This window comes from Salvia hispanica, chromosome 4 (assembly GCF_023119035.1).
Source record: "Salvia hispanica cultivar TCC Black 2014 chromosome 4, UniMelb_Shisp_WGS_1.0, whole genome shotgun sequence".
In the NCBI taxonomy this organism is placed as follows: Eukaryota; Viridiplantae; Streptophyta; class Magnoliopsida; order Lamiales; family Lamiaceae; genus Salvia; species Salvia hispanica.
Window position 1 is genome coordinate 36,800,529 of NC_062968.1, and position 27,681 is coordinate 36,828,209.

Here is a 27,681-nt window from a genome sequence, read left to right on the forward strand (position 1 = left end):
TACTTTGCGGCCTCCGAAGCGGCCACATATTCGGCTTCCATGGTAGAGTCTGCAATGCATTTTTGCTTTACACTCTTCCAAATTACGGCTCCACCTCCTAAGGTAAACACATAACCAGAAGTAGATTTCCTCGAGTCTTGATCAGCTTGAAAGTCTGAATCCGTATATCCCAAATGACAGAGCTCGCCTGCTATGTAAACTAGAACATAGTCCTTAGTCCGTTTAAGGTACTTGAGTATGTTCTTTACTGCATTCCAATGTCCTTGGCCCGGATTTGACTGATATCTTGCTACCATGCCAACAGCAAAACAAATATCAGGCCTTGTACAGAGCATAGCATACATGAGACTAACAACTGCCGAAGCGTATGGTATCCTTCTCATCTTTGCTATCTCAGATGTAGTCTTAGGACACATCTCTTGAGATAAATGGATGCCATGTCTAAAAGGTAAGAAACCTTTCTTGGTATCTTGCATGCTAAAGCGACTAAGTACAGTGTCGATGTAAGGTTCTTGAGATAAGTACAACATCCTTTTCTCACGGTCCCGTAGGACCTTGATACCTAGAATGTGTCCCGCGTCTTCCATATCCTTCATCTCGAACTGGTTTGACAACCACGTTCGTACTGATGACAACATCTTTTTATTGTTTCCAATCAGAAGAATATCATCTACATATAAAACTAAGAACACCACATTCCCCTTCTCAACCTTCTTGTACACGCAGCTCTCGTTAGGGCATTTTTCGAATCCAAACTTGTGAACGGTTTGATCGAAGCACTGATTCCATGATCTAGATGCTTGCTTGAGGCCATAAATGGCCTTCTTAAGCTTCCAAACCATGTGCTCTTTGCCATTGTGGATGCTTTAAGGCCAAAAATGAAATTTTGTTGTCGGTGAGTTTTGACTGGAGTTGCAGTCTTCGTTATGGAGCACCTTTAGCTGCTGCCAGAAATAGACAAATAGACTTCAATAATTCATACTCCATACTCCATACTCCACACTCCATATTCCATACTCCATATAGATTCAAAATGAAGGAATGTATAGAATGCAAGTAGAGGATTGAGCTGAAACAACAATCTGAAGATCAAAACACAAAAAAATGGTGGAAAATGTTGAGAAGAAGGCGCATGCTATCATGATCCCAATGCCATACCAAGGGCACATCACCCCTTTTGTGAGCCTTGCTCTCAAGCTCGCCCCCAAAGGCAAGACGATCACCTTCGTTCACCTCGAACACGTCCACCACAAACTATCCAAAGCCAACCACAAAGCCGATCCCTTCTCCGATGCTAGGGAATCCGGCCATGACATACACTACGCCACCATCTCTGACGGTTTCCCTCTCGACTACGACCGAGATCTCCACCTTGAACAATATTGGGCCACTCTCCTCCAGATATTTCCCCCTTATGTCGACAAATTCATCAGAAAATTGATCCGCTCAGATCCACACTCCCTCCATTTCTTAGTTGTTGAGGCCGTTTACATCTGGCCTACCGCCATCGCTCGTAAGTACAATCTCATCAATGTCTCCTTTTATACTTCTCCAGCTCTCGTCTTTTCTCTGCTATACCATTTGGATCTTATCAAAGAAAGAGGTCATTTTCTACTAAAAGGTACACATATCAATAACTAAAATTTTCAATTGGAATTTGTAATTAAGCTAACGGTATATGAATTGATCAGATGATGCGGCTGAAATAGACTACATTCCTGGAGTATGATCGTTAAGAACCAGGGATTTGATGACATCTCTATCGAAAAGCAGCAACATCAGTGCAAAGTATATGTTCAAAGCGTTTGAGGAAGTGAAGAAGGCAGATTTCATACTTCACAACAACACAGTTGAAGAGCTAGAATCTGAAACACTTTCAGCTCTCAACAGATACCAGCCTAATTACGCCATCGGCTCTGTCAGTTTATCCGAGGCCAGTAGCGTCGCCGTCGGCAGAAGCCTTCACGCCGAGGTAGACATAACCAAGTGGCTCGTTTCCAAGCCGGCTGGTTCGGTTTTATACGTGTCGTTCGGGAGCGTGGTTCGGACTAGCAAGGAAGTGATCCAAGGGATAGCTCACGGTCTTCGTCTCAGTGAGTTCAACTTTGTCTGGGTTGCTCGAGCGCATCTCACTGCTTCCGGTGATTGCGAATGTTATACCGGATGGATTCATGGAGGAGGTCGGAGATCGAGGATCGATAGTTCCGTGGTGCGATCAGATTAGTGTTCTTTCAGATCCGGTGGTTGGGGGTTTTTTTACGCATTGTGGGTGGAACTCGATGGTGGAGAGCATGCGGTGCGGCATCCCGATGATCTGTTTCCCGGTGGATTTCGATCAGCCAATAGTTAGGAAGTTGGTGGTCGGTGATTGGGAGATTGGAATAGATCTCGGCGATGCGGCAACGGTTGATAGGGAAGGAGTTGCGGAGAAGGTTAGGGTTTTGATGAGCGGTGGTGCTTCGGAGAAGATCCCCAGTGAGGTCGCAAAGGTTAAACAGATTCGCGTGGTGCAGTGGAGGCTGTGTTGGGGTTTGTATACTAAAAGATGCTTCGAGCGTACATGCCTTTGTACAGTCAGCTTGTGCATGTATACGAGAAACGCCACGTCCACTTATTTACCTAATTATGAGAATAAATAATATAATATAATGGTTTATTACTGAAATATGATAAACAAGTCTAAGGCTTTTTACTAAAAAGGCCAGATCTAGTAAGAAGAAAAACGTATTCACAACCTAGATAGACTTTGGCTACCTATTGGTACGGTTGCGGTATTTGTGATAATTCTCTCTTACCTAAGAAGAGATTAGTAACACCGGTGTGGTAAAGCACTGAAAGGATCTAATCCGAAATGTATTCTTTATTGCTATCTACTGAAAGCATATATTTAAGAAAGTTTAGTATTTTCTAGTCTATGATATTAATATCAATATTGTTTATTCAACCAAACGCCACTTTGACTTATCAATGTGAGAGTTTGTACATAACTCAAGTTCATGATATCTTGGGTGGTAGTACTTGAATAACATGAAGGTATTGGAATATTATTTCATAGAATTCGCGTGCCCAGTGTGGTATGATTAAATCCCTAAGGGGTGATCCCCAAGAGGTGTTTGAAAAAGGAATTTATTATTCAGAAAACTGCGCAGTTGGAATTTATTCCACGAATAATAAATAAAGTTTCAAACTAGAAAAACTCTTTGGAGAGTTAATTTAATTCTAGTCACATAGCAGACAAAAGAATTAAATTGACGGATCAAGATAATCTTAAACGCGGGAAATATTATAAAATAAAATGGACCCAAGTTATTTGTAATTTGGTGATTTAAGTGGGAGTGCAATATTATTCTTTAGTGGAACAAAATAATATTCCATTGATAATATATTAAATCATGGGTCATTTGATTTAATTAGTTAATTATCTAATGGGTGAGCCCAACACTTAAGTCATTCCATGGATCCCCTTACTAGCCCATTAAGTCCACTATAAATATTGAAGAGATGTGGAAACCCTAGCACACAATTCAAGACAACACTAAACCCTAACCCTAGCCGCCAAAATCGGTGCCTCTCTCTCTCCCTCTTGGTCTCGAATTTCGTGCCTAGCACGTGGGAGAATTAGGGTTTTGATTATTGTTCTTGATCTATCCTAATTCATAGGATTAGATCTAGACAATTTCGTGTTTGTATTGGGTTTTCCTAGATCTATTCAAAAGTTATTTATTGATTATCTAAGATCCGCCCACACGGATGGATGATCAAGGACAAGGGAATAGTAAGGAAGATTCGTGGTTGATAAACCAAGGATCTCCGGGTGGTGCAGCTAGCAACGTCAATCCAATGATGGATCAAGAGGTAATAATCGAATCTACATCGAATATGCATGATTATGTGTTTATTTGATGTTATATCTATAGATCTATGCTTATTGCATGAAATTGGAGTCGAATGCATAATCACCTAAATAGATCCGTTAAGGACCTGTTTGTTTTTCGTGTCTTCCGCTGCGGTAGTCCCAACAATTGGTATCAGAGCCAATTTTTAGGCTCTGATTATGTATTTGATTAATTGAATTTTTCGAAAATTGTAGTGTAAAAACTTGGGATTTTCGAAAATAATGCAATATGGTTTGGATCTATGTTTTTCTTGATTTTATTTTCGGATCTATGATATGATGTTCTAGATCGATGATTGAATATTGAGATTATTGGATTTAAATCCTAAGATCTACAAAATATTCTAGATCTATGATGAACAACATTAGATCTATATATTCTAAGTAATTTATACTATATTATATAGATTATATGTTTGTTGATTACATATATGTATGTGTTTAAGTGAATATATGTTTTTGAATCAAGAAATAAAGTGGTCCATGATTGAATACTTGGATCGATGAAAGAATATTATGAATCTTGAATTTTTATTCGAGAATTTCACAAGAATATTCTAGATCTAAACAAGTATTCATAGATCTATGGTTTTATGTTCTTAATATGCTAGAACAATTTAAATTGCTAAAAGTTAGATGTTTAAATGTGCATATTTGTGTGAACATAAAGGATTGTTACAAAGTGAGAAACGATTTAATAAGATTTAAGATCGCGGTCAAGCGAAGCGACCGCGATGAATCAAGATGATTAAAATTGAATCAAGGACCTGTTTGTTTTCCCGTGTCTTCCGCTGTGGTAGTTGTTAGTTTTGGTATACTGAAAAGCATGTTTCGAGCACATTTCGCTCGAATAGAATCTTGCTTGTATACGTAAAACTCTACAATCCACTTTTAACCCGATTCAGTATTATTCGAGCAGTCTCGCACGAATAGAATCACTATTATTATTACATTGTGTTTGCTTGTGCATTTATAAGATGTTTTACAAACATTTAAATGCATAAGAAGTAAACAAAGTCTAAGTCTTTTGCTTAGTAGAACGGTTGTGGGCGTCGTCCACTTTAAGGTAACACGGTCAGATATATGCAATGCTTTGCAAAAGAAAAATAAGAATTTCACAACCTAGATAGGCTTTGGCTACCTATCGTGAAAGGTTGCAATGTCAGTCCACATATTTCTAAGCCTTACTGAAATAAGATGACATTGGTGTGGTATAGCACTGAACGGATCTAACAGCAAGACGTGTCTTTATGCTATCTACCGAAAGACTAGGTCTTGATAAAATACTATTTCTTAATCTACATACGTTAGCATTGAGCATACGGTATTGATTATGCACTACTTTAACTTATCAAATGGTGCGGGTTTTTCGCAACCCAATAATCCTTATATATTGGGTAGTGGTGATTAATATCTAGCGGTGCTAGGATTGCTATTATGTTGAAACGTGCGCGAGGTGAGTCTCGTTTGATAATGTCCTCAAGAGGAGCTCGAACAAGGTTTTATTATTCGGAAAACTGGCCAGTTGGAGTTTTATCGCTCTATGAATAATAAATAAGTGTTTCTTGCTAAGTCCACTCTTGGAATTAATAAGATGTTAATTAATTAAGTCCATAGCAGACATTAATTAATTAATGGACATTTATATCTTAAGCGCGGGAAATAAATAATGGAAACCCGGATTACTTGTAATTTCGGATTTGGATGGGGAGAGTTCAATATTACTTCTGTAGTGGCTGCTCGTAATATTCCAATATAAGCTTGTATTAAATTGTGGGTTCAATTTAATTAGTAAAAAGCTAATTGGGGGAGCTCATATCCAAAACCTTCCATAGATCCCTGACTGGGCCCAATATGAACTTAATATAAATAGGAGAATAAAGGAGAGACTAAATCATTATTATTATTAGATGAAATTTCGTCCCCCTCTCTAATTTTAGAGGAGCTCGAAAATTCTCTCAGCTCTCCTCCGTGAGATTTTTCTCTCTTCTTTTTATTCGAGTCCTAGTATTTTGATAAGATCAGCCCACCCTGATATCGAGATACAGTTCGGGAACCAGAGAGAAGATCCGTGGTCTAGTACTCAAGATCATCATCGTGGAGAAGACGCAAGCAATCGTCGATTCTTTGGAGAATCAAATCGGTAACTCTAAACCGTAGAAATCATGTTTAGGATTTATATTTTCTAAGCATGAATTTGCGTTCTAGCATGCAATTATCTGTTTAACATGTGAATTGATTAATCGCATAATCGGTCAAATAGATCCATATCTGATTTATTTTTTTTGTACATGCCTTCCGCTGTGCAAGGGGCTCCAAACCCCAGCAGTAGTCCCAACAGGCAGATGGATCTTCAGTCAACAATTTTAATCGTTTTATAGTTGATTTAAAGAATAAACTTTGTGTCAATTAATTGGGTTTCGTTCCAAACAATAAATGTAATATTGTATTTGAATTACTCCACAATTCAATTGCTAATTTGCAATATTAAAGCATAGAGCATCTCCAATGGGCGGACTTCCCCCACGCCCTTCCCAAACACACCTCCTGCCATGTCATAAGGACTTCTCACCTTCCTGCCACGTCATAAGGACTTCCAACTGTACAATCCGCCCTTCCCGCAATTAAAAAATTCACAAATTCACAAATATTCAATTTACATTACGGAATTAAAATTTCAACACGAACACGGACGGGGAAAATGCAACAACTTCATTAATTAAAAACAAATTACATAGTCATTAAAAAAATACATGGTCATTAAAAAAAATAACCCAAGCTTCAACACATGTGGCTCCCGGCTCACTCCTCGTCCTCCGCGTCGCCCTCGTCGCCAGTGCCGCTGCCGTCTCCCCGCCGCCTGCCTCGGCGCCATCATCTCCAATGGGTGGCATCCCCAAATCGCGCCGGATTGTGTCAATGGCATCCTTCAACATCCTCTTGTAGATAGGATCGGTCGTGTTATACCACCTATGTTAGGTTTGGTATACCTGAAAAGCATGTTTAGAGCAAGTTTCGCGCGAATAGAATCTTGCTTGTATACGTAAAACTCTACAATCCACTTTTAACCCGATTCAGTATTATTCGAGCAGTCTCGCACGAATAGAATCACTATTATTATTACATTGTGTTCGCTTGTGCATTTATAAGATGTTTTACAAACATTTAAATGCATAAGAAGTAAACAAAGTCTAAGTCTTTTGCTTAGTAGAACGGTTGTGGGCGTCGTCCACTTTAAGGTAACACGGTCAGATATATGCAATGCTTTGCAAAAGAAAAAGAAGAATTTCACAACCTAGATAGGCTTTGGCTACCTATCGTGAAAGGTTGCAATGTCAGTCCACATATTTCTAAGCCTTACTGAAATAAGATGACATTGGCACTCGAACGGATCTAACAGCAAGACGTGTCTTTATGCTATCTACTCGAAAGACTAGGTCTTGATAAAATACTATTTCTTAATCTACATATGTTAGCATTGAGCATACGGTATTGATTATGCACTACTTTGACTTATCAAATGGTGCGGGTTTTTCGCAACCCAATAATCCTGATATATTGGGTAGTGGTGATTAATATCTAGCGATGCTAGGATTGCTATTATGTTGAAACGTGCGCGAGGTGAGTCTCGTTTGATAATGTCCTCAAGAGGAGCTCGAACAAGGTTTTATTATTCAGAAAACTGGCCAGTTGGAGTTTTATCGCTCTATGAATAATAAATAAATGTTTCTTGCTAAGTCCACTCTTGGAATTAATAAGATGTTAATTAATTAAGTCCATAGCAGACATTAATTAATTAATGGATATTTATATCTTAAGCGCGGGAAATAAATAATAAACAAAGTGAAAACCCGGATTACTGGTAATTTCGGATTTGGATGGGGAGAGTTTAATATTACTTCTGTAGTGGCTGCTCGCAATATTCCAATATAAGCTTGTATTAAATTGTGGGTTCAATTTAATTAGTAAAAAACTAATTGGGGGAGCCCATATCCAAAACCTTCCATAGATCCCTGTCTGGGCCCAAAAGGAACTTAATATAAATAGGAGAATAAAGGAGACAGAAAATACACAATATATTTTCTTCTAAAATTTCCGTTCCTTCTATTCTTGAAGGAGGACGAAATTTTATTGTTTTTCTCCTCCGTGAGGAATTTTTCTGTCTCTTTTATTTAAGTCCTAGTATCCCGGTGAGATCAGCCCACACTGATATCGGAATACAGTTCGGGAACCAGAGAGAAGATCTGTGGTCTAGTATTGAAGATCATCACGCGGAGAAGGCGCGAGCAATCGTCGATTCTTTGGAGAATCAAATCGGTAACTCTTAACCGTAGAATTCATGTTTTAGGATTTATATTTTTCTAAGCATGAATTATTTGCGTTCTAGCATGCAATTATCTGTTTAACATGTGAATTGATTAATCGCATAATCGGTCAAATAGATTCGCATCTGATTTATTTGTTTTGTACAAGTCTTCCGCTGTGCAAGGGGCACCAAACCCCAACACACCTATGCATGGTCCGTACCAAGTTAGCCATTTGCTGCGCGCGGGCGAGATTGTTGTACTCTGGAGGGGCCTCCGAATGGACCTCTTCGTACCCGTTGGCGCTTCCCCAATCGGGCGACGATGACGGCGGGAACCTGAGGAGCTTAAAAAGGTTTTATTATTGGGAAACCCAGCTAGTTGGAGTTTGACTACCCCAAGAAAAAAAATAAAATTTCTTCGATCCCTTGGAATAAATAAGAATTAATTAATTAAGTCCTAGGAAAAATAATTAATTGATGGATTTTTATCTTAAAGGGGGAAAAAAATATCAACTGAAAACCGAAAAAAATTATAATTTCGGGTTTGGATGGGGAGTCAATATTACTTTATGGTGTCAATATTCCAATTAAGCTTATATTAAATGGGGTTTAATTTAATTAGTAAAAGTAATTGGAGGAGCTCTATCCCAAAAACCCTTTCCCTATATCCTTTTTGGGGCCCAATATGTGACTTATTATAAATAGGAGAATAAATGAGACAAAAAATCCCATTATTTTTTTTCCAAAATTTCGACCCCCTCTCTACTTAGATAAAATTTTTTCCTTCAAAAGGATAGGTTTTGTCTTCTTTATTTAAGTCCTAGTATCCGTGATCACCCCCCCCGATAAAAGTTTAGGCCCCGGGCCGGAACAGAAGATCCGGGTTTTGTACTAAAGATTTTCACGTGGAAAAAGGCGTTAGTTATCTTCGATTCTTTGGAGAATCATAAAGGTATAATAGCAAAAACCGTAGAAAAGCATGTTTTGGGTTTTTAATTAATTTAAAGCATGATTTGTTTGAGTTATGAGCATGACACATGTGATAATTGCGAATAAAATTTTGGGTTTTTAAAAAATTTCCGTTAAATAGATCGGATTATTATGTAATCGATTTAGGGAGCCCCTTGGCCAACCCCCCATGGGTCTTCATGCGGGGGGGATCATTTTCCCCCACCCTTGGGAGCCCTTACCCCGTTTTCGCCCCCCCCTTGGCACTCCTCCCCGGTGTATGCCTTCCCAGCAGGGAATTTTCCCCTTGTAGGGTTTTTGCAATTTTAGCCCACATGTTGATGATCCCTTCCGAAGTTGAAACGAGGGGGGTCATCGCAAAGATCCAAACCTTTTACAAAACCCACATTCTCATCATCCTCTCTTCCCCTACCTTTTCGTCATTGGGGGGGCGACGACTTGCCTTTCCACCTTTTTGCCCTTCTTCTTCTTCTGCGCCCCCACCTGCCCCCCCTGACCGACTTCCCCGTATCCCGGGGGTGGCATCATATCGAAACGACTTGTTCCAAAAACTCCTCTGGGAAAGTCTCCTCTCAGGAATTGAGCCCCCCCGGGGGCGATGTGGGGAAAAACCGTCAAAAATCAAGAGTGGGGCGATAGGGTATTTGTCCCCCTTTTTCCCCCCCCCGGTGTCCCCCGCATCCCCGGGGGTGCACCCCCCCCCTGCCACCCCGGCATCAACGCATCCCGGGCCCCCCAAAGGGCATCATCCCTATCCCGGGGTTTCATCCCCGGGGACCCCCCGCCCCCCCCCCTGCGGCATCATCTGGCAAGGGTACATGCCGTAGTACCCGCCCATTTGGGCCCCCCCCCGGGTCCCCCGGGGCCCATTGTGGATGCTCTTACAAATTTTTTTTAATATTTATCTCAATTGTGATATTGATAAAATAAATAAATGACTGAAAAATGGAGTAGAAATACATTTGATTATACTAAAAAATTACATTAATTAAACAAAAAATTTCGACATACTTTAAATTCTTAAAAGTACATCACTAACTTAAAAATAAGCTATAGATTCCTAATAAGTTTGAGTATGCCAAATTTTCTTCGATGAAATTTTTTTGGAGTTGTCTACGAGCAGTGTCGTAAGTCGCAACTATATGGAAGTAAGGCGGTACAAATGTCCCTCTACATGAGAGTAAGGTGGTACCGATGTTCCTCTAAAACAAAGTACCCAAGTAATAAAATAATGAAATCCATTTGGAAGATAATAATAGCAATCATCTAGTGGTAAGCATGGGAAGATCGGGATTAATCTTTGTGATCGGGCTTGGGATGAACTCGAGGAGAAGATCGATTATTTGATGTCTGAGCTCCCGAACAATTTAATGACCTAAATTAGGCCGAACATTTGATCTTTTATTGAAATGAACAGGTAACTGATAGGGACCTAACTCTTAGCATAACAAATAAAATGTGATCATAGATGTTATACCAGTAGTTGAGGCCATCAAGATTAAGACCAAGGACTTGACGTCCAATTTTCACGATTTGGACGACACAAGCATCACCAGAAGGATTACGGTGGAAGCCAGAGAAGATTAAGGAGTTGATGAGATCAGTAGTGAAACTTCAAATCCGCTGAGGGGTGAGATGAAGAGGATGAGCTCGGTGGTGCACAAAGCATTGGATGAACATGGCTCCACGCACACAAATTTTCATCAATTTATCGATGATTGTGGGCTGAACATTATTTTTACTTTTCAACACAACCACGATCTATATATACTGATTCGAATTGGATTTGTTGCATGTTTAGTTTTAAGAGTGTATTTGTACCATAAAGAAGAACACTTTATTTCCAGAAATCAACATCTGTCTGTTGGAAGCATTCCAATTAGCAAGTGTGTGGTTTAAGGAGTTTTTATTTTCACTATTTAATCAATAAGAAATACTAAGTTACAGAGAATCTGTGTCCAGGAAATGACCATTGCAAGCAAGGAGAGCTAGACCACCTCAAAAGAAAGGTGAATGGCCGGAATATCACAAGCTCAATCACTATCCAAGATACGACTGCAGGGAATCGCCTATGGTTCAGCCTATGTTTTACACTTTAGAAAGTAAGAGTCTGAACATAGGGTCATGCCTTTCCCAATCAGATGGCACTCCAAGTGGATTCTCTTTCAACCATCCTAAATCTTCAGTTTCCATAACTTCGAGCTGTCCCTTCCCATATATCAAGAACTCTTCTTTCATTCAGCAACATACCTGTAAATCAAGCAATGAAAATATGTAAAAGTTCATTTACCAGCTGACCTTGCTCAAGTGCTTTAATATGTTTTACTTATCTAATAAACGTGCCAGTTAATGGCCAAAATCGTGTTGGATGACATTTACCTTTGGTTGGTTAATGAGTCGTTTTCAAAATACATAATATAGAGCATGAATTACCCCTGTATTCTGGTTTCTAGTTACAATCCTTATCTTACATATTCAAATGAGAATTAGTATCTATCAGATAATTATAATCAATTTTAGAAAAGAGGGTTGAGCATGTTATTGATTTTGCACCTTTCCACCATACACTAGATTATCGGCTATTACTTCGACTAATGACCTTTGCAACATTCTCCACCGGAATTGTGGTTTGTTGAAGTTGGGGTTCGGACACTGAGATCGTCACGGTAAAGAATAAACCTTGCTTAGTGATAAGGAATATCATATAATGTGCTGGTGCAAAAAAACAGCATTTTACCTGTATTGATACAAGAAACAAATCCCCTGGATAACCGGAAACTGTAGACCGAAAAGTTGATGTTGCGTTTGTTGCAATAAAGACCATTTAAAGCATGAAGAAAAAAGAAAGGGCAAGGGCTTAAGCGCCTTCTATTTTTGGATGAAATTATTTTTATGAACATCCCGAAATAGAATATTAAGACTATTTTTTCATGAATTAAGTGAATATATATAACTAAAAGTGTTATAGAGCATGTAGCCAAAGTAAGAGAATGCTTTAATGCAAAATATAGCATCACTCTACTGCAAAATAGCAATTGAATAGTCCAGATATAGAACTACATTTTGGAATGATACACAATTAATTGATACAGAGTTTGTTCTTCAAATCCACTATAAAACGATTAAAATTGTTGACAGAAGAAGATCCATCGGCTTCCACTGCACCACGCACCATCTGCTTAACCTTTGCGGCCTCTTTCCTCATCTTTTCGGAAGCGCCACCGCTCATCAAATTCCTAACCTTCTCCGCAACTCCCTCCCTATCAACCGTCGCTGCATCGCCGAGATCTATTCCAATCTCCCAATCACTAACCACCAGCTTCCTGACCGTCGGCTGATCGTAAGTCACTGGGAAACAGATCATCGGAATGCCGCACCACATGCTCTCCACCACCGAGTTCCACCCACAGTGCGTCAAATACCCCCCAACCGCCGGATCTGAAAGAACACTAATCTGATCGCACCACGGAACTATCAATCCCCGATCTCCGACCTCCTCCACGAATCCATCCGGTAAAACATTGGAATCACCGGAAGCGGTGAGATGCGCTCGAGCAACCCAAATAAAGTTGACCTCACTGAGACGAAGACCGTGAGCTATCTCTCCGATCACTTCCTTGCTAGTCTGAACCACGCTCCCGAACGAGACGTATAAAACCGAACCGGCCGGCTTGGAACCGAGCCACTTGGTTAAGTCTACCTCGGCGTGAAGGCTTCTCCCGACGGCGACGCTGCTGGCCTCGGATAAATTGATGGGGCCGATGGCGTAGTTGGGCTGGTATTTGTTGAGAGCTGATAGTGTATCGGATTCTAGCTCTTCAACTGTGTTGTGCAATATGAAATCTGCTTTTTTCACTTCCTCAAACGCTTTGTACAGAGAATTTCCGGTGATGTCGCTGCTTTTCGATAGAGATGTCATCAAATCCCTGATTTTCATCGAGCCTACTCCAGGAACGTAGTCGATTTCCGCCGTCTCATCTGATCAATCCATATACAGTTAACTTAATTGCAAATTCCAATTGAAAATTTCAGTAATTGATTGTGTACCTTTTCGTAGAAAATGACCTCTTTCTCTGAGAAGATCCAAGTGGTAGAGCAGAGAAAAGACGAGAGCCGGAGAAGTATAGAAGGAGACATTGATGAGATTGTAGTTGCGAGCGATGGCGGCCGGCCAGATGTAAACGGTGTCAGCAACTAAGAAATGGAGGGATTGTGGATCGGAGCGGATCAATTTTCCGACGAAATCGTCGACATAAGACGGAAATATTTGGAGGAGAGTGGTCCAGTATTTTTCAGGGTGGAGATCTCGGTCGTGGTGGAGAGGGAAGCCGTCAGAGATGGTGGCGTAGCGTATGTCAAGGCCGGATTCCGTAGCATCGGCGAAGAGATCGGCTTTGTGGCTGGCTTTGGATAGTTTGTGGTGGACGGATTCGAGATGAACGAAGGTGATCGTTATGCCTTTGGAGGCGAGCTTGAGAGCCAGGCTCACGAATGGGGTTATGTGTCCTTGGTATGGCATCGAGATCATGATAGCATGCGCCTTCTTCGCAACATTTTCTGCCATTTTTTTTGTGTTTTGATCTTCAGATTATTATATCTGCTAAATCTATCTCTACGATTCTATATATACTACTCCAATAATTAGTTCAAAATTGAAATAGTGCTCGATTTCTTTTCTTCTTGTTTTTTGTGGTCTATTATTACTGCGAGGGCGGAAACCACAACGCAAGATCCTCTAAAACGCAGCAGTTTGCCAATCCAGTCAAACCTTTTTTTTTTTTTTGGCCACCAACACCTTCATTTTTTTCATTATTCTCCATTTTAATATACTACTAGTATTTATTTAAATTGTGATTTTTATAAAAATAAGTCAATTACTAAAAATTATAAATATACTTAATTAAATTTTAAAATGATATGCTAATATGCTTTAAATTCCTAAAACTACATCACTAACTATAAAATAAACTGTATATTCCAAATTAGTTTGAGTATGCCAAAAAAATTTCATCAAATATTGTTGGAGTTGTACATGAGATCCATTGGGAGAGAATATTAGCAATCGTCTAGCGGAACTATATACTACATTTGCTAATACACCACTATAAAGTGGACATGTGAATTTATATTGAGGGAAAGAAAATCTATTTCTAACATAATCTTTTTAGCCTTTACGTGACTTTCTCTCCTTTGTTTTCTATTTCTACTATTTTAATCAAAGTAATTGTGTTATCTCATTTTTTAAAAATACTAATAATATCACATTGCTACTTATTCTGAACGAATTTATTATTAAGATTTCTACTTAAGCCAAATGATTTATTCTCCATAATTTTATAGTTATGATATACCACATGCTAAATACCGATGTCGTATAATATAAGTATTTTGATTATTTTAAAATATAAAATGGCAATATAAGTTTTTAGTTATTGTTTCAAAATAATTTCTTTTATTATTTTCTTAATTTTTCATATTTTATTGAAACAAATTCCACGATATAAACGATTCATATAAAAATAACAAATATTGCATGGCTTATTCAAAATTTAAAATTTTGTTGTGATTATTTTTCACTCTAAAATTCATGTGCTTTAATTTGTTTAGACTATATATATATATATATATATATCATAACTTTTCACATTATTTTCTTTGCAAAGAAGAACGCATTCGTGTATAAATAAGTGTATTTGCTTAGATTATAGAAAGACATCGCGTGGCTAATTATTTAGGTTTAAATAGATTCATAATTCATAAATTGATCTCGTAATAAGCATAATTCTCTTCATAATAAAAAATATTGAGACGCTAATTAACTAATACAATTATTTATAAAAAGAGTTAACACATTTAGATTAAAAATGGTAAAGGGAGGAAATATGGGAGAGGTTGTATTGAAAATAGATTCTACTATAATTATGGGTTCCACATGTCCACTTTATAATGGTGTATTAGCAAATGTAGAATATAATGTAGGAGATGATCCCTTCCGATCGTCTAGTGGTAATAACCACTGGAAGATCAGGATTAATCTTGTGGTCGGGTTTGGGATACTTTATCCATTTTTCTCATTTTCTCTTATTTTACCAATTTATCATTAAAACTCACGTCGTCCATAAATAAGACTATTTTTTGTGGACGGGGGCAGTTGCCAATAATTGATAATCGGGAAATCGAGCTGAGGAGGAGGTAAGTACAAAATTAGAGTATGCATTGGACAAGTGATGGATCTTCAGAGACGAATTTTAGCTCGTGTTTATTCAAGACCAAATCAACAAAAAAAAGCAGGGTTGCTACAAGACGAAACCATAGCTCATGTTTGGGCTCACAAACAATTTGTAGCTTGTCTATTAAACTAATGCCCTAATAAGGCCGTTGGTTTAGTTTTTTGATCTGTATTGTTAAATTGATGTAGAAAAGAAATAGTAGTAAAACATTTGCCTTTTATTGGAATGAACACGTTAAACATGCATATTGATATGGTAGGTCATATCCAGATTCTGCCGACTTCTATCCCTTTGTTCCTTGATTACCTTTTTATGTTTGCTATTTCTCATTCCATTTCTCCAATAAATTTATGATTTCTTCAAGTTGAAAAGTATGATTAACGTTCGGTTTAGGTTGTCTCTAGCTTCTGTTTTTATCACCACTTTCCAAATGATGCCGGCTGTCTTGTGTAAGCAACAATATTGCACCATATATAGAAACAGACTATATCGATAGTATGTAGGAAAAAGTGAAAAATGGGGAAGAAAAGGCTACATGCCATTATGATCGGATTCTGCTACCAAGGCCATGTCATCCCCTTCACCAATCTGGCTATCAAGCTTGCTTCAAGTGGATGCATCGTCACGTTCGTCCACCCCGAGTTCGTTCACCACATGCTAGCCAAAGCTGATGGCGTTAACGTTGCAGAGGTCGATCCCTTCATCCGAGCTCGCCAGTCGGGTCTAGACATACGTTACACCACAATTAGGGATGGGTTCCCGCCTGATTTCGACAGGATACTCAACTACAAGCAGCACTGGGAGGCTATTTTCCTCGATTTCCCGCCACGTGTGGATGAGTTAATCGGAAACATAATCCACTCCGATAATGAGGCTTTTAAGCATTTCTTGGTTGCTGATACTTTTTATTCTTTGCCTGCAACTCTTGCTCATAAGTATAACATGTTGAACGTCTCCTTTTGGACACAGCCTGCTCTTGTGTTTACATTGTACTATCACTTGGATCTTCTCAGAGAGAAGGGCTATTTCCCAATACAAGGTATGTGATGTGTTGTCTATTTTATTGCATTATTGCTCATCTAAAAGCTTAAGCAGTTTACAAGATTTATTATACATGGTTTTGGCTTGATGAACAGGTGAAGAGGAAAATGTGATCATAGATATTATACCAGGAGTTGAGGCCATCAAGTTTAAGACAAAAGATTTGACGTCCAATTTTCACGATTTGGACGAAACAAGCATCACCAGAAGGATTACGGTGGAAGCATTTGAGAAGGTGAAGCAAGCAGATTTCATCCTCATCAACACAGTAGATGAACTCGAACATGAATGGGTTTCAGCTATAAACCAGAAGCAGCCTACTTATGCAATAGGACCTGTAAACTTCACCAAACTTGATGTTCCAAAGAGTCTATGGTCCGAGACAGATTGCGCGGAGTGGCTGGATTCGAAGCCTCGTGGGTCTGTTTTGTATGTTTCTTTCGGAAGTCTTGCTCAGAGCAACCAGCAGGTAGCTGAGGAGATAGCTAACGGGATTCTCCTAAGCGGAGTTCACTTTGTCTGGGTGATTCGTGACGGTGCTGACATTTTGCCCGATGGTTTTGCGAATGACAGCAAGGATCAAGGGGTGATCATTTCGTGGTGCAATCAGAATGCAGTGCTCTCCAATCCTGCGATTGGAGGATTCCTAACGCATTGTGGGTGGAACTCGATTCTTGAATCCATATGCTGCGGTGTTCCCATGATATGCTATCCCTTTTTCGCGGACCAACCAACTAACAGAAAACTAGTGGTTGATGATTGGAAGGTGGGCATTAATCTTTGCAACGGAATCTCAGTTGATAGGAAAGAAGTTGCAGAGAAGATTAAGGAGTTGATCAGTAGTGAAACTTCAAATTCGTTGAGGGGTGAGATGAAGAGGATGAGCTCGGTGGTGCACAAAGCATTGGATGAAGATGGCTCCACGCACACAAATTTTCATCGATTTCTCGATGATTTGTGGGCTAAGGCTGCTAGTGCTACTCATGGATGAACATTTTTTACTTCTCAATACAGAGAGAATCGGTAGCTGCAAAATCAAACTAAGGTCTTGTCTGATGAATGTAGTATTGTATCAGTTAACGTTTTTATAGAAGTATTGTACTTGTAATGCGCTATCATCAATAGACAATAGTGTTCTTTCCAACATAGTGGTGAAATAAAGAAAATTTGTGATTGTATATTATGAATGATATAGTAACTATATAAAGGAGATCATGGTGTAGTTTAAGGAGTTTTTTTTACTTTATAATCAATTAGAAACAGCTTACAGAGAATCCCTGACCAGGAAATGACCATTGCAAGCAAGGAAATGCCTATGCTTTAGTCTCTGTTTTCCACTTTAGAAAGTAAGAGTCTGTACATAGGATCACCACGACCTAACACATGCCTTTCCCAATCAGATGGCACTCCAAGTGGATTCTCTTTCAGCCATCCTAATTCTTCAGTTTCCATAACTTCGAGCTTTCCCTTTCCATACATCAAGAACTCTTCTTTCATTCTCTTAGCAACAGCTTCTATATCTGATTGGAGAAATACCTGCAAATCAAGCAAGAAAAGTAAATAAATGTTTATTTACCAGCTTTGGTTGGTTAATGAGTCGTTATACATATTATAAAGCACGAAATCATCCCTTCATTCTGGTTTATAGTTACGATCGTTATCTTACACATTTAAATATGAATTAGTATCAATCAGATCATTATAATCAATTTCTAATAAAAAAGAGGGTTGAGCACATTAATGATTTTACACCTGCCCACCCTGCACTAGATTATCGGCTATTGCTTCGACTAATGACCTCTGCAACATTCTCCACCGGAATTGTGGTTTGTTGAAGTCGGGGTTCGGACACTGAGATCATCACAATAAAACATAAACCTTGCTTAGTGAGAAGAAAAATCATAAAATGTTCCGGTTCATAAAAAAAGAGTATACTATTACCTGTATTGATACAAGAAACAAATCCCCTGGGTAACTGGAAACTATGGACCGAAAAGTTGATGTTGCATTTGTTGCAATAAAGTGCCTAAAGACAAGATATAGACCATTTAAAGCATTATTATACTCCGCAGAGGCTCAGACCTAATACCAAATCCCATGCAGCACCATGAGTATATAGTGACAGCTTCATTCTTCAGCATTCAAACTTATGAGGAGTAGTATACAACAGAAACATCAAATTTAATTTTACTACTGCCACGACAACTTTTGTTATTTAAGAGTGTCCTATGAGAGAGGATCATCCTTCATGTTCATGATTTCCATCCACAATATAGCTATGGACCAAATTTGTAACATTAAAACCGAATACACAGTGAAAGCAAATAGCCATGATGGGATGAAGCTACATACACATTGTGGGTGCCATGTTGATGAACATCATCTAGACAACGGTCCACCAGCTGAATTGTGATCAGAGCAAACAACTGTCACGTTAGTTCAGAATCAAAATTCAACTATCAATTTCTTCACAAGAAACAACAACCTTTGCATTCATTTCGAGCCCCAGAAAGTTCATATCATTTCTTCTCCTCCCCATTCCAAACAAAAACAAGCCATTTCCTGTAGCAAGCACATAATTGGGGTTATTCTATTAGACTTATAATAGATCTAGAGGAGATCCTAACCTCAATTGCTCAAAACAGAAAAGTTCAGCAAATTAACACCATTTGAGAGCAAAAATACAATTTTCCGGCATATTAGCAAGTGATATTACCACTCCCAACATCAACAACCAGAGGTCTCATTGGATCATCATAGACAACACTCCAGTCTACCACAAAGGGATACGCCTGCAAATTCCAACGATTTTATGACTCAAAAATAAACAAGAACAGAGTAAGATCCCAAATAGTGGTAAAATAATGGAAAATCAAACTAAATTTCCTGAATGGAGGCACGAGCTTGAATACGATAAGTTCATAGTTAAGGAGGAAGGAATAATCTATTTTCTTGATCAAAACTTCAAAGTAACATGCTATAACAAATCTTTTGAACACCTTTTTTGTTAGATAGTATTTTAGAACTACATGTCGAATAAATCCATGAGATGACTTTTTCAGACATACCGTGATTATTCATTCCTCTTAATATTTATTCAGGACACTTTCCACTAAGCATTTATATGTATCGTTAATCTTTCTTTCATACAGTTTTTCCTTTATTACCAAAAGACCGTACTTGATCAGTGCATTCACTCAAAGATGGAGTAGTAGATAGTAGATACATACTCTATCCAATGCCAATAGCCCAGGAAGTTTTCCTCCTTTTAGAACCTCCCAAACAACAGCAGCACTTTTGAGAAAATTATCATGTGAATAAGACTTTGATTTCCAAACTGATTCTTCAAATTCCATTTTTCCAACGAAAGTTACATTGCAATTGCTTAGAGTACCAAGTGCTTCAGCAAGTTTAAAAGTCTCATCTGTGTCCTGCGTTCTAGAGCTAAATCTCAATGGGCCAAGCCATGTTATTTTCTGAAGCAAATGAAAAAAAAAATTCAAGAGCAGCTGTAAAATTCACAGGATACTACTTACGCGGGGAAAGCCTAGCCATTGCATTTTGCAAGCTCAAAATATATAAACTAAGCTACTCAAAAAATCGTTAAATATAGACCATGTTTATCAGTACGGAGCCATCACTCTAACTGGTGTGAATCATCTATTAGATCTCTCATCTCCGCTTCAGAAAATAGCTACAGTGGATTGCAACATAAAATGCGTAGTTGAAAGAAAAGATATTCTGTAACATTAGCACCTTGCTCACTGAAAGAAAATATGCCATCTCTTCTAATGATCTTGGTCCAATATCAACAGGTTGCCAACCTGAAACCACAGAAAGACTCATTAAATTATAGCATGCCCTTCACACACACAGAGAGAAAGCCAGCAAGGTGCTTCTCAATAACTTACCTTCGGGGATAGAATGAACAGAAGCTATCTGAATCTTCTCTGACACATGATCTGTGATGCACCAAATATCTTGAGGGAGAACAACTGGAATATTTCTAGACTTTGCAAATTCCACTATCCTAGCAGCTTCTTCTAGAGCTCCAGTTTCCACCAGTTTCATCGGAACAGGTGTTCCTAGAGCATGCATTATTTGAAAAGCCATATTTCCAACAAAGACTAAACCATCACATGTAGATACTAAAGACTGCAAGGCTGCAGCTTTGTCTGCCAGTTTGCTTCCACCTATCTGTGCATGAAACGTTGAAGCCCAATGACTATTATAGAAGAAGGTTTAGAAGATATATGCAATTCTAGATACATTTTTTTAAGTTGAGAATATGACATTACAACAGCCATATAGGGCCTTTCAGTGATTTTGATGATTTCCTTCAGCTTATATAGGCCCTCCTCAAAGTAAAACCCAGAGATGCAGGCATTGCAAAATTTAGCAGCACCAACTGTAGAAGCAAGAACTTTATGAGACTCCGAAAAGGCATCATTAACAATTATATCAACCCCAGAAGTAAGTTCTTTGGCAAACTCTGAACAGTTAGCTCTTTCCCCCTTCAAGCAGAAAAGATTCTCAACCAAAAGAATGCTGGGTTTTTGAATATCATCCACATCTAAATGCATGAACCCTGAAACACGTTTCACCGGAACAACTTCAAGTTCAAGCATGGATGACAGGAAATCTGCAGCACACAGAAACATACAACAAAAAAAGACTTGAGATTAAATTGTTACCCAAAAGCTATGATGACCATTAAACTAGTAGAATTAGATGCACACCTGCAACAGATTTTGTCGAGAGACTTCCTTCCATATTGAACTTAGGATTTGCACTTTCATTCCAGCTACCCACGAGAATAACTTTTGCCCTTGAATTATACAAGTACCTAATGGTGAAGAAAGCATTTTCCGGCAATGGTTTATGTTCCTTCATCCCTTGAAGTAAGATCAGTGTATCAAACCTCACCATGACAACTTTTCCAAATAGCTCATTTCTTGGGAAGTTCCTCAGAAATTGTACATTCGGAAACACAGCAAATTTTCCCGCGTCATAATAATAATCCTAGGGAATGATGAAAAAAATAATTAATTTTGAGGATACACCATCAAGCTCCATCATAAATCGTTTTCTTTCTTTTGTGGGATGAAGGGAGTTTAGGGGTGCTATTTTAACAACTACTAACTGATAAAATAGCCAACTTTTCTTTCTTCATTACATTTTGTATACGGTAATGTATACAGTTTTTTTTTTGCAGAATAAGCAATTAAAAAAACATGATTAAGATTAAATGGGGGCGAGTCAATGTACCTCTTGTGCAAGTGGATGCTCAGTCTGATGAACCAGCTCACTAAGTACTAATAATAGAAAATATAAAGGCAGTTAATAATTTGTTTCAGTGAATTCCAGTGACGAATGCATAACGAGGAAACCTGGGGTTGGGGATGTAGAGAGATGACTGGTGCGTATCAGACTGAGATTTCTGGGATCCGGCACGGCTTTCAGTTTCAGAGAATTGGAAGCAACAATTTGGCAATTAAAGTAGATATTTATTCGACGAAGATCAACTACTTCCATTTTTGATTTTTGCATCGAAACAGTCTCAACTCCGTAGCTTCTATTTTTATTTATTGATATAAATAAGTAATTATGGGAAGGTGAAAAGATAATTCAAAAAGCGCTGAGGGATAAATAAGGATAAGGAAGAGCGGGTGAGGAGAATAGAAATGGAGAAGTACTTCGGGAACGCATATGGATCGGGTCCGCCGCCTTCTCCGCCCTTACCTGGATTAACCCTTACATCTGGACTCTCTCCAACCAATTCAAGTATACTTTCTCTATCTATGCAAATTGTTTTTTCTCTTTTATCTTGTGGTTATGCGTTGTAGGTTGTTATGTCATTTATGTATGTGTTGTTTGTGTTCTCTGGGTCTTAAACCTACTGAATTGTGCATAATTCTGGTTGATTGATAGAATTTAATGCTGTGAAATTTACATCAAAATCTGTAGGATATTATGTGAAATGTTAGCTGATATTCTCACAATACAAAATGCACCATGTTTATTTGTCTCCAAATGTCTTTTTCTCAACCGTTATTATTGTATGAATAAATGGGAAAACAAGTACTCCATTGTCTTTCTATCAGTACAGTGCTACAACTTGCTATACATTGAAGATGACATCACAAATGGATGAATTACTCTTTACTGTTGTGGTTTGAGCCTTTCCTGTATCAACATCTTATTCTTGTTTCCATACATGAACTTCTATGTATCTCCATCCATTGTTGGATAGTTCTTGGCTCAAGCTTTATGTCCTGCATTTATGTCAAGCACTTCGGTTATTTTTACTGTAATTTTCCCAACTCCAATTTCCATAAATTTGACCTTGAATTTGAAATTCTTGCTTGAATGTGCCTTAATTAGCATCTCAAGTTTGTAACAGTTCCAATTGAATTGAGATTTTGAGTTTAATGTGGTTTTGGTGAGAGCTTGGAGAGTCACTACTTCTAAAACATACTGATATTCCCAGCCTGGGTGGTTCGGTTGGTTTGGTGGTTTAGTTATTAGTTTATTTTCAGATTGATTTGGTGTCAGCTGGATTATTGATTGTCTGATTACCCAGTCATTTGTGCTCCATATCTTCCTTTAGATGTTACTAGAATAGAAAAGGGCATTCTGTTTCCTATTAGTCTTTGCTTCTTCATCTTACATGTTGCTCGGATACAAGCAAACACTTTTTATCTCTTCCATTGTGACCATTGTTATTAAATATCTGCCATTGCACCACACATGACGATGTGTGGCAAATTTTGATGCCGGCCGCCATGTCTGTGGCGCCGTGGTGGTTATGGCGGTCGTTTTGTTATTTTCAGCCCATTAAATTGCAACCAGGCCCCTTCTACCAATTTAAAATACAGTTTTTAGTCTCCAAAATGGCAAACCTGAAACCTCATCTCGTCTCACTCTCGAACCCTATTATGTATGCTATTTTGTTGTAAATTACATTTGTTTTAACTATAGTGAATAGCTTCTGCAACTTCAAAGCCAAACTTGTTATACAAAAATTTTGTAACTGTAACAGTGTAACTTCAAACTATAAAGAATATGATATAGTAAAACAATATATGATGCAGATTGCAGTGTAACAATATGATCCAGTAAAATAATACAGTGCTGTAAAACAACATTTCTGTAACAATGACTTCAATATGTTGACTTGTTGAGGATGACTATATTGAGGTTAATGAAGATTGAGGATTTGAATATAGACATAATATGTGGAGTATTTAAGTATGACTTTACACTTTAACTATTTTGCTAAGGCCTCAATTATTAGACATATTATGTAGTAATTGTTTGTCTTTATGTTTAATTGTTGTTATAAGGTTTGAGATATTATGTTTTTATCATTTTCTAAACTTTTGCATTTTATATTTCATATTTTTAATATTCTTATGTTAATAATATTATACTATTATTTATTTATTATCGACCGCCATATTCCGCCATGCCGACTGCCATAACCTTGTGGCGGGTTTTTGGTCGACCGCCATACGCCATTAATTACATCTGTTTTGACTCTCTACTTCTATTTCTTTGAGGATCACTTTCTTGCTATTTTTGCATCTTTATGGATCGTTTAAGTTCATGTGCACATTTTCTTTGACAATGCAGCTGGCATGACAAGGCAATGCTTTTTGAACAATATCACTGGAAGAAAGCGCGTGCCAAGAATCAACCATATCAATTCCAGGTACTTCCTTCTCAACGTTTCAGACATAAACAATGTCGGGGAACTCGTACTGCTACATGTGGCTTCTGCACCTCTCTAGCCTGTTATTTCTTACATATGATTTTGATTTTCTTCAACAGTGGAATCAAATGGACAAAAAAGTGCGAGACTCGTACTACTTCAACTGGCCTGTCTACTTCCCATAGTCTTCTTCAGTACCATATGCTCTTCTTCTTTGCTGGAGGTTACTATCTTAGAGAAGTAGGGATAATATTTCCCTCCCTTTTAAAGAATACAACTGTAGTCCGGATCATTGTCTTGTTAAATTCCCTTTTTAATGGTTCCATCAACTTTATGCTACATCCAATCTTTAGCCATTAATACAACCTGGATTCTGTGTTTTACTATGTATATCTCCCTTGGTCCTGTCTAATTTGAGAAATGGCCTATAAGAAGAGCCCGAAACAATTCACATACCATGACCATCAACCAGGATGGGCTGGATGTCTGGATAATTTGTATAATGTGTGATGGGGTTCGGTTGGTATTATTTGCATCCATGATTCCATGGTACCAAGCATAATCTAAAAAAAAATTGTTTGACATTTGCAAAAAGAATGAAATTAATCGTACTCCGTAATAGCTAAGCCTTAACAACATGTCTAACGTGAATCGTAGTCTCTGCACTACAATAATCACATTACTAAATTATTGTGATAAAAATGTAGTATAAGGAAAACTTTTAAAATTCATGGGGCCCAGGGTAAATAGAAATCTACTCTTTTTTAATGAAGTTTACTAGTAGAAGATTGGTTCTTGTAATATGTAAATATACAGATCTTATTTTTTGTATGATTACTATCTACTTGTTGGATTCAGTCAAAGCACTACTACTCTACTGGCATCGTCTTCTTAATTTTTGAGTTGGTTGAAGAATTAAGTTGTTTCTCCGTACAATGGTACAGATTGAATTAAAAAGGAAGGTTTTGAATATAATAGAGTACTACGTAAATTTCTTAATTGATTATTTGTACACACCGATTGATAACTAGAATTAGAAAACCTTGGACAAGATACACATACAAATCCGTGAAATATACGTAGATAACTCTTCACTTTCTCCCAATTACAGAATGAAGATGATTATGTGTGCATGGAATGCCGAGAATGCCCATCTGTCCAACACCAAACTCTTGCTCCGCTTGCTCTAACAGCTTCAGAAATCCTGGGTTAGATAGGTAACTCAGCTCCACAACTGACCTCCTCAAAGTGTCATCATCGAGTGTATGGACCACAAATTTTCCCTCCTTAACATCATCTACGGGCAAGACATCCTCTACTTCTCTAACATCTTGATCGAGCAGATTACCATACTGAGTAAGGAATGTCCTCAGCATTTCCCTCAGTAAGAGACGATGTTGGATAGCTACAAAGATGATGCAAACATGTTTATAAGAGGGGCATGAGATCTGGTTTCTGAAAGATGTAATGCAATCATGAATTCATGAGCACCAGAAAACCTAGTTGGAGCTGGGGACCCTGACTTATGCACGTTCAACTGATCCCATATATTTGTACATGTGAACCACTCCACGAAATTAATGCTGCCAAATCTCCATTTACTTTTAAAAACGACTCTCAAGCTCAGGTCACAAACTCTCCCTGGGAGAAGATCGCAGCAATCCCAGAATAGGAATGGAGTCGATGATCTATTTAATCAATGATAATCAAATGAAATGCACACGGACTGAGAAGGGAAACACATAACAGACTGGGACTCGCAACATCCCATCACCTAAATATGGAGCAGCCATTTCAAATATATCCAACTAGCTGACTGATTCTGCAACAAAGCAAACTAACTTGACAATCTTGTTCCAGTCGACCTAATATAAAAAACCACAATAGATGAGGCATTCTAGTCAACGGGATTGAAAAGGATAACGAAGGTGGCTGGAGGAGGACAACTATTGTTGCCTGGCTGGAGGTGGGTGTAGAAGGAGAGTCAAGGTAGGGTGGAGGCACTAAAGTCTTTGAAGAACATGACTGTGAGTTAGGGCTTCAACTTTCCCCTAAGATAGTATATTAATGGTATATATCAATACTGCTATATACAAGATTATGATGTTTATCATAATTTTTGGTATATAGTAACAAATTTGCAGTATGCGCCAGTACACAACAGTATATGAGCCAAAACAATGAGACAAGGAGTGTGTCAAGTAGTCATTCGAAATCATGGCATGCTGTTTAGATCCCAAATGTAAACGTTTAGATAAATTCCTATTAAAATAAGTTATGGAAGCTCCGGTCCGAATTATTTAGGATAGCCAGAGATGGTGGAATTAGGAAGACAAAATGGCGAAATTATGAGGAAATTTGGAATATAAAATGAAAAGAAATTGAAGAAGATCTAACACAATACTCCAAAACATAATGACTTAAATGTGCTAACGGAATTTCTGAATGTTCCTTTATATTAATACTATTATTTTCCCAAGGAAGGCAACAAAAACTGCAATGCCACATATTTCCAAACAGTAATCGTAGATGTTATTGCATCCTCAGAGATACAGGAAAGCGAATAGCCAATCTACAGCACTAGAAGAAACAAGTAATACTGGAAACAAAACCAACTCTAAACCACTGATTCTAATATGAGCCTGAAATCGTATTCTGCAAACATCGTACAGCAGAATAAAATAAATAATATCAAAAGCAATAACCACCAATTTTACGTATAATGAAACAAAAGTAGTAGGCATTAATCCATAAAAAACAGTAATTCATAGGTTATCCGAATGCAGGGTAGCAAAGTAGCGTTGCAAATTGAGATTATCCAAAACGAAATTGACACCAAACTTAACTAGAAAATATTATAAATTGTCAACTACTTGGATCTCTGTCTCATCTTTCGGCGCTTCCTCTTTAATCTCCTCATACGCTTCTTCTTCCACTGTGGAAATTAATCCACAAAGTTTTAATAAATCATACTACATCACAAAATAATGAATTGTGTGATAAAAACATAAAATTTAATAAAGGATTGAGAAGTAATACCTTGGCTCTCATGGTGAGTGAGAAATTTTTCTCAGCCTACGGCGCTTCCTTTGCAACACTGAAAAAAGGCGTAGGTTTTGAGCTCCTTTATTAGGATTTAGGTTGAAAACACTTGGGCTAGGCTTTTACAGGTTTGGGCTTTCATCCATTTTAAAAGCTCAGCCCAGTTAGAGATAAAAAAAATAACAGAAACAAAAGCAAAATAAATAAGATTTGATTTCAAGGAGATAAGGCAGCGAGGAGGTGGACGAGGTCGGAGCAGAGGAGTAAGAGGAGAAGGAGAAAGATGAGAAGGACGACGAAGATGGTGCAGTAGAGGAAGAGGAAGGTGGGGGAATCATCTAACACGTACACAAACATTGTAGTTGCTCCAAAAATGTAGTCCACTACTCCCAACTATAATCCCGCTTTATTTTGTTTGTTCAAGTCATTTTCAGTTTGAAATATTTATCACCAAATCGAGTGTTCTAGATTTGATGGGAAATCT

The 27,681-nt window shown here is 38.1% G+C and overlaps 4 protein-coding genes, 1 long non-coding RNA gene and 1 pseudogene across 10 annotated transcripts; 3 read left to right on the forward strand and 3 right to left on the reverse strand.

The window, feature by feature from the left end:
* The first annotated feature begins 1,104 nt into the window (after window positions 1-1,104).
* Window positions 1,105-10,757, forward strand: LOC125220998 (annotated as a pseudogene).
* Window positions 10,758-12,164: 1,407 nt separating this feature from the next.
* LOC125218339 (UDP-glycosyltransferase 86A1-like) lies at window positions 12,165-13,775 on the reverse strand. Its single transcript, XM_048119989.1, has 2 exons — window positions 13,218-13,775; window positions 12,165-13,148 (listed from the first exon to the last, which is right to left on the reverse strand). Exons 1-2 carry the CDS (start codon window positions 13,732-13,734, stop codon window positions 12,250-12,252), a joined length of 1,416 nt encoding a protein of 471 aa, XP_047975946.1. The 5' UTR covers window positions 13,735-13,775; the 3' UTR covers window positions 12,165-12,249.
* A 2,141-nt stretch (window positions 13,776-15,916) lies between these two features.
* Window positions 15,917-17,577, forward strand: LOC125222927 (UDP-glycosyltransferase 86A1-like). The gene is made up of 2 exons (XM_048125826.1): window positions 15,917-16,439; window positions 16,537-17,577. Exons 1-2 carry the CDS (start codon window positions 15,917-15,919, stop codon window positions 17,430-17,432), a joined length of 1,419 nt encoding a protein of 472 aa, XP_047981783.1. The 3' UTR covers window positions 17,433-17,577.
* Window positions 17,578-17,661: 84 nt separating this feature from the next.
* Window positions 17,662-22,107, reverse strand: LOC125222926 (phosphoglycerate kinase-like). 4 transcript variants are annotated; one of them, XM_048125825.1, is made up of 14 exons: window positions 21,832-22,107; window positions 21,710-21,756; window positions 21,368-21,463; window positions 21,181-21,269; window positions 20,740-21,083; window positions 20,353-20,638; window positions 20,198-20,265; window positions 19,672-19,917; window positions 19,158-19,233; window positions 18,927-19,003; window positions 18,794-18,843; window positions 18,383-18,467; window positions 18,194-18,292; window positions 17,662-17,977 (listed from the first exon to the last, which is right to left on the reverse strand). In XM_048125825.1, the coding sequence occupies exons 3-14, from the start codon at window positions 21,391-21,393 to the stop codon at window positions 17,762-17,764; spliced, it is 1,662 nt and encodes a 553-aa protein (XP_047981782.1). In that variant the 5' UTR covers window positions 21,394-21,463; window positions 21,710-21,756; window positions 21,832-22,107; the 3' UTR covers window positions 17,662-17,761. The 4 variants fall into 4 exon arrangements, with proteins under 4 accessions (XP_047981782.1, XP_047981781.1, XP_047981779.1 ...); XM_048125824.1 differs by having other exon boundaries at window positions 21,181-21,287; XM_048125822.1 differs by having other exon boundaries at window positions 21,181-21,463.
* On the forward strand, window positions 22,104-24,541 carry LOC125222929 (the record flags this gene model as incomplete). The annotated part of the gene is made up of 3 exons (XM_048125827.1): window positions 22,104-22,225; window positions 24,077-24,155; window positions 24,275-24,541. Coding segments are annotated over 3 exons (267 nt in total), but the record flags the coding sequence as incomplete, so codon positions are not given.
* Window positions 24,542-25,118: 577 nt separating this feature from the next.
* Window positions 25,119-27,681, reverse strand: LOC125185548. Of its 3 annotated transcripts, none has more exons than XR_007170168.1 (3): window positions 27,195-27,681; window positions 25,647-27,090; window positions 25,119-25,560 (listed from the first exon to the last, which is right to left on the reverse strand). It is a non-coding gene; the product is annotated as an uncharacterized LOC125185548 (long non-coding RNA). The 3 variants fall into 3 exon arrangements; XR_007170170.1 differs by having other exon boundaries at window positions 25,655-27,090; window positions 27,195-27,680; XR_007170169.1 differs by having other exon boundaries at window positions 25,119-25,843; window positions 25,930-27,090; window positions 27,195-27,655.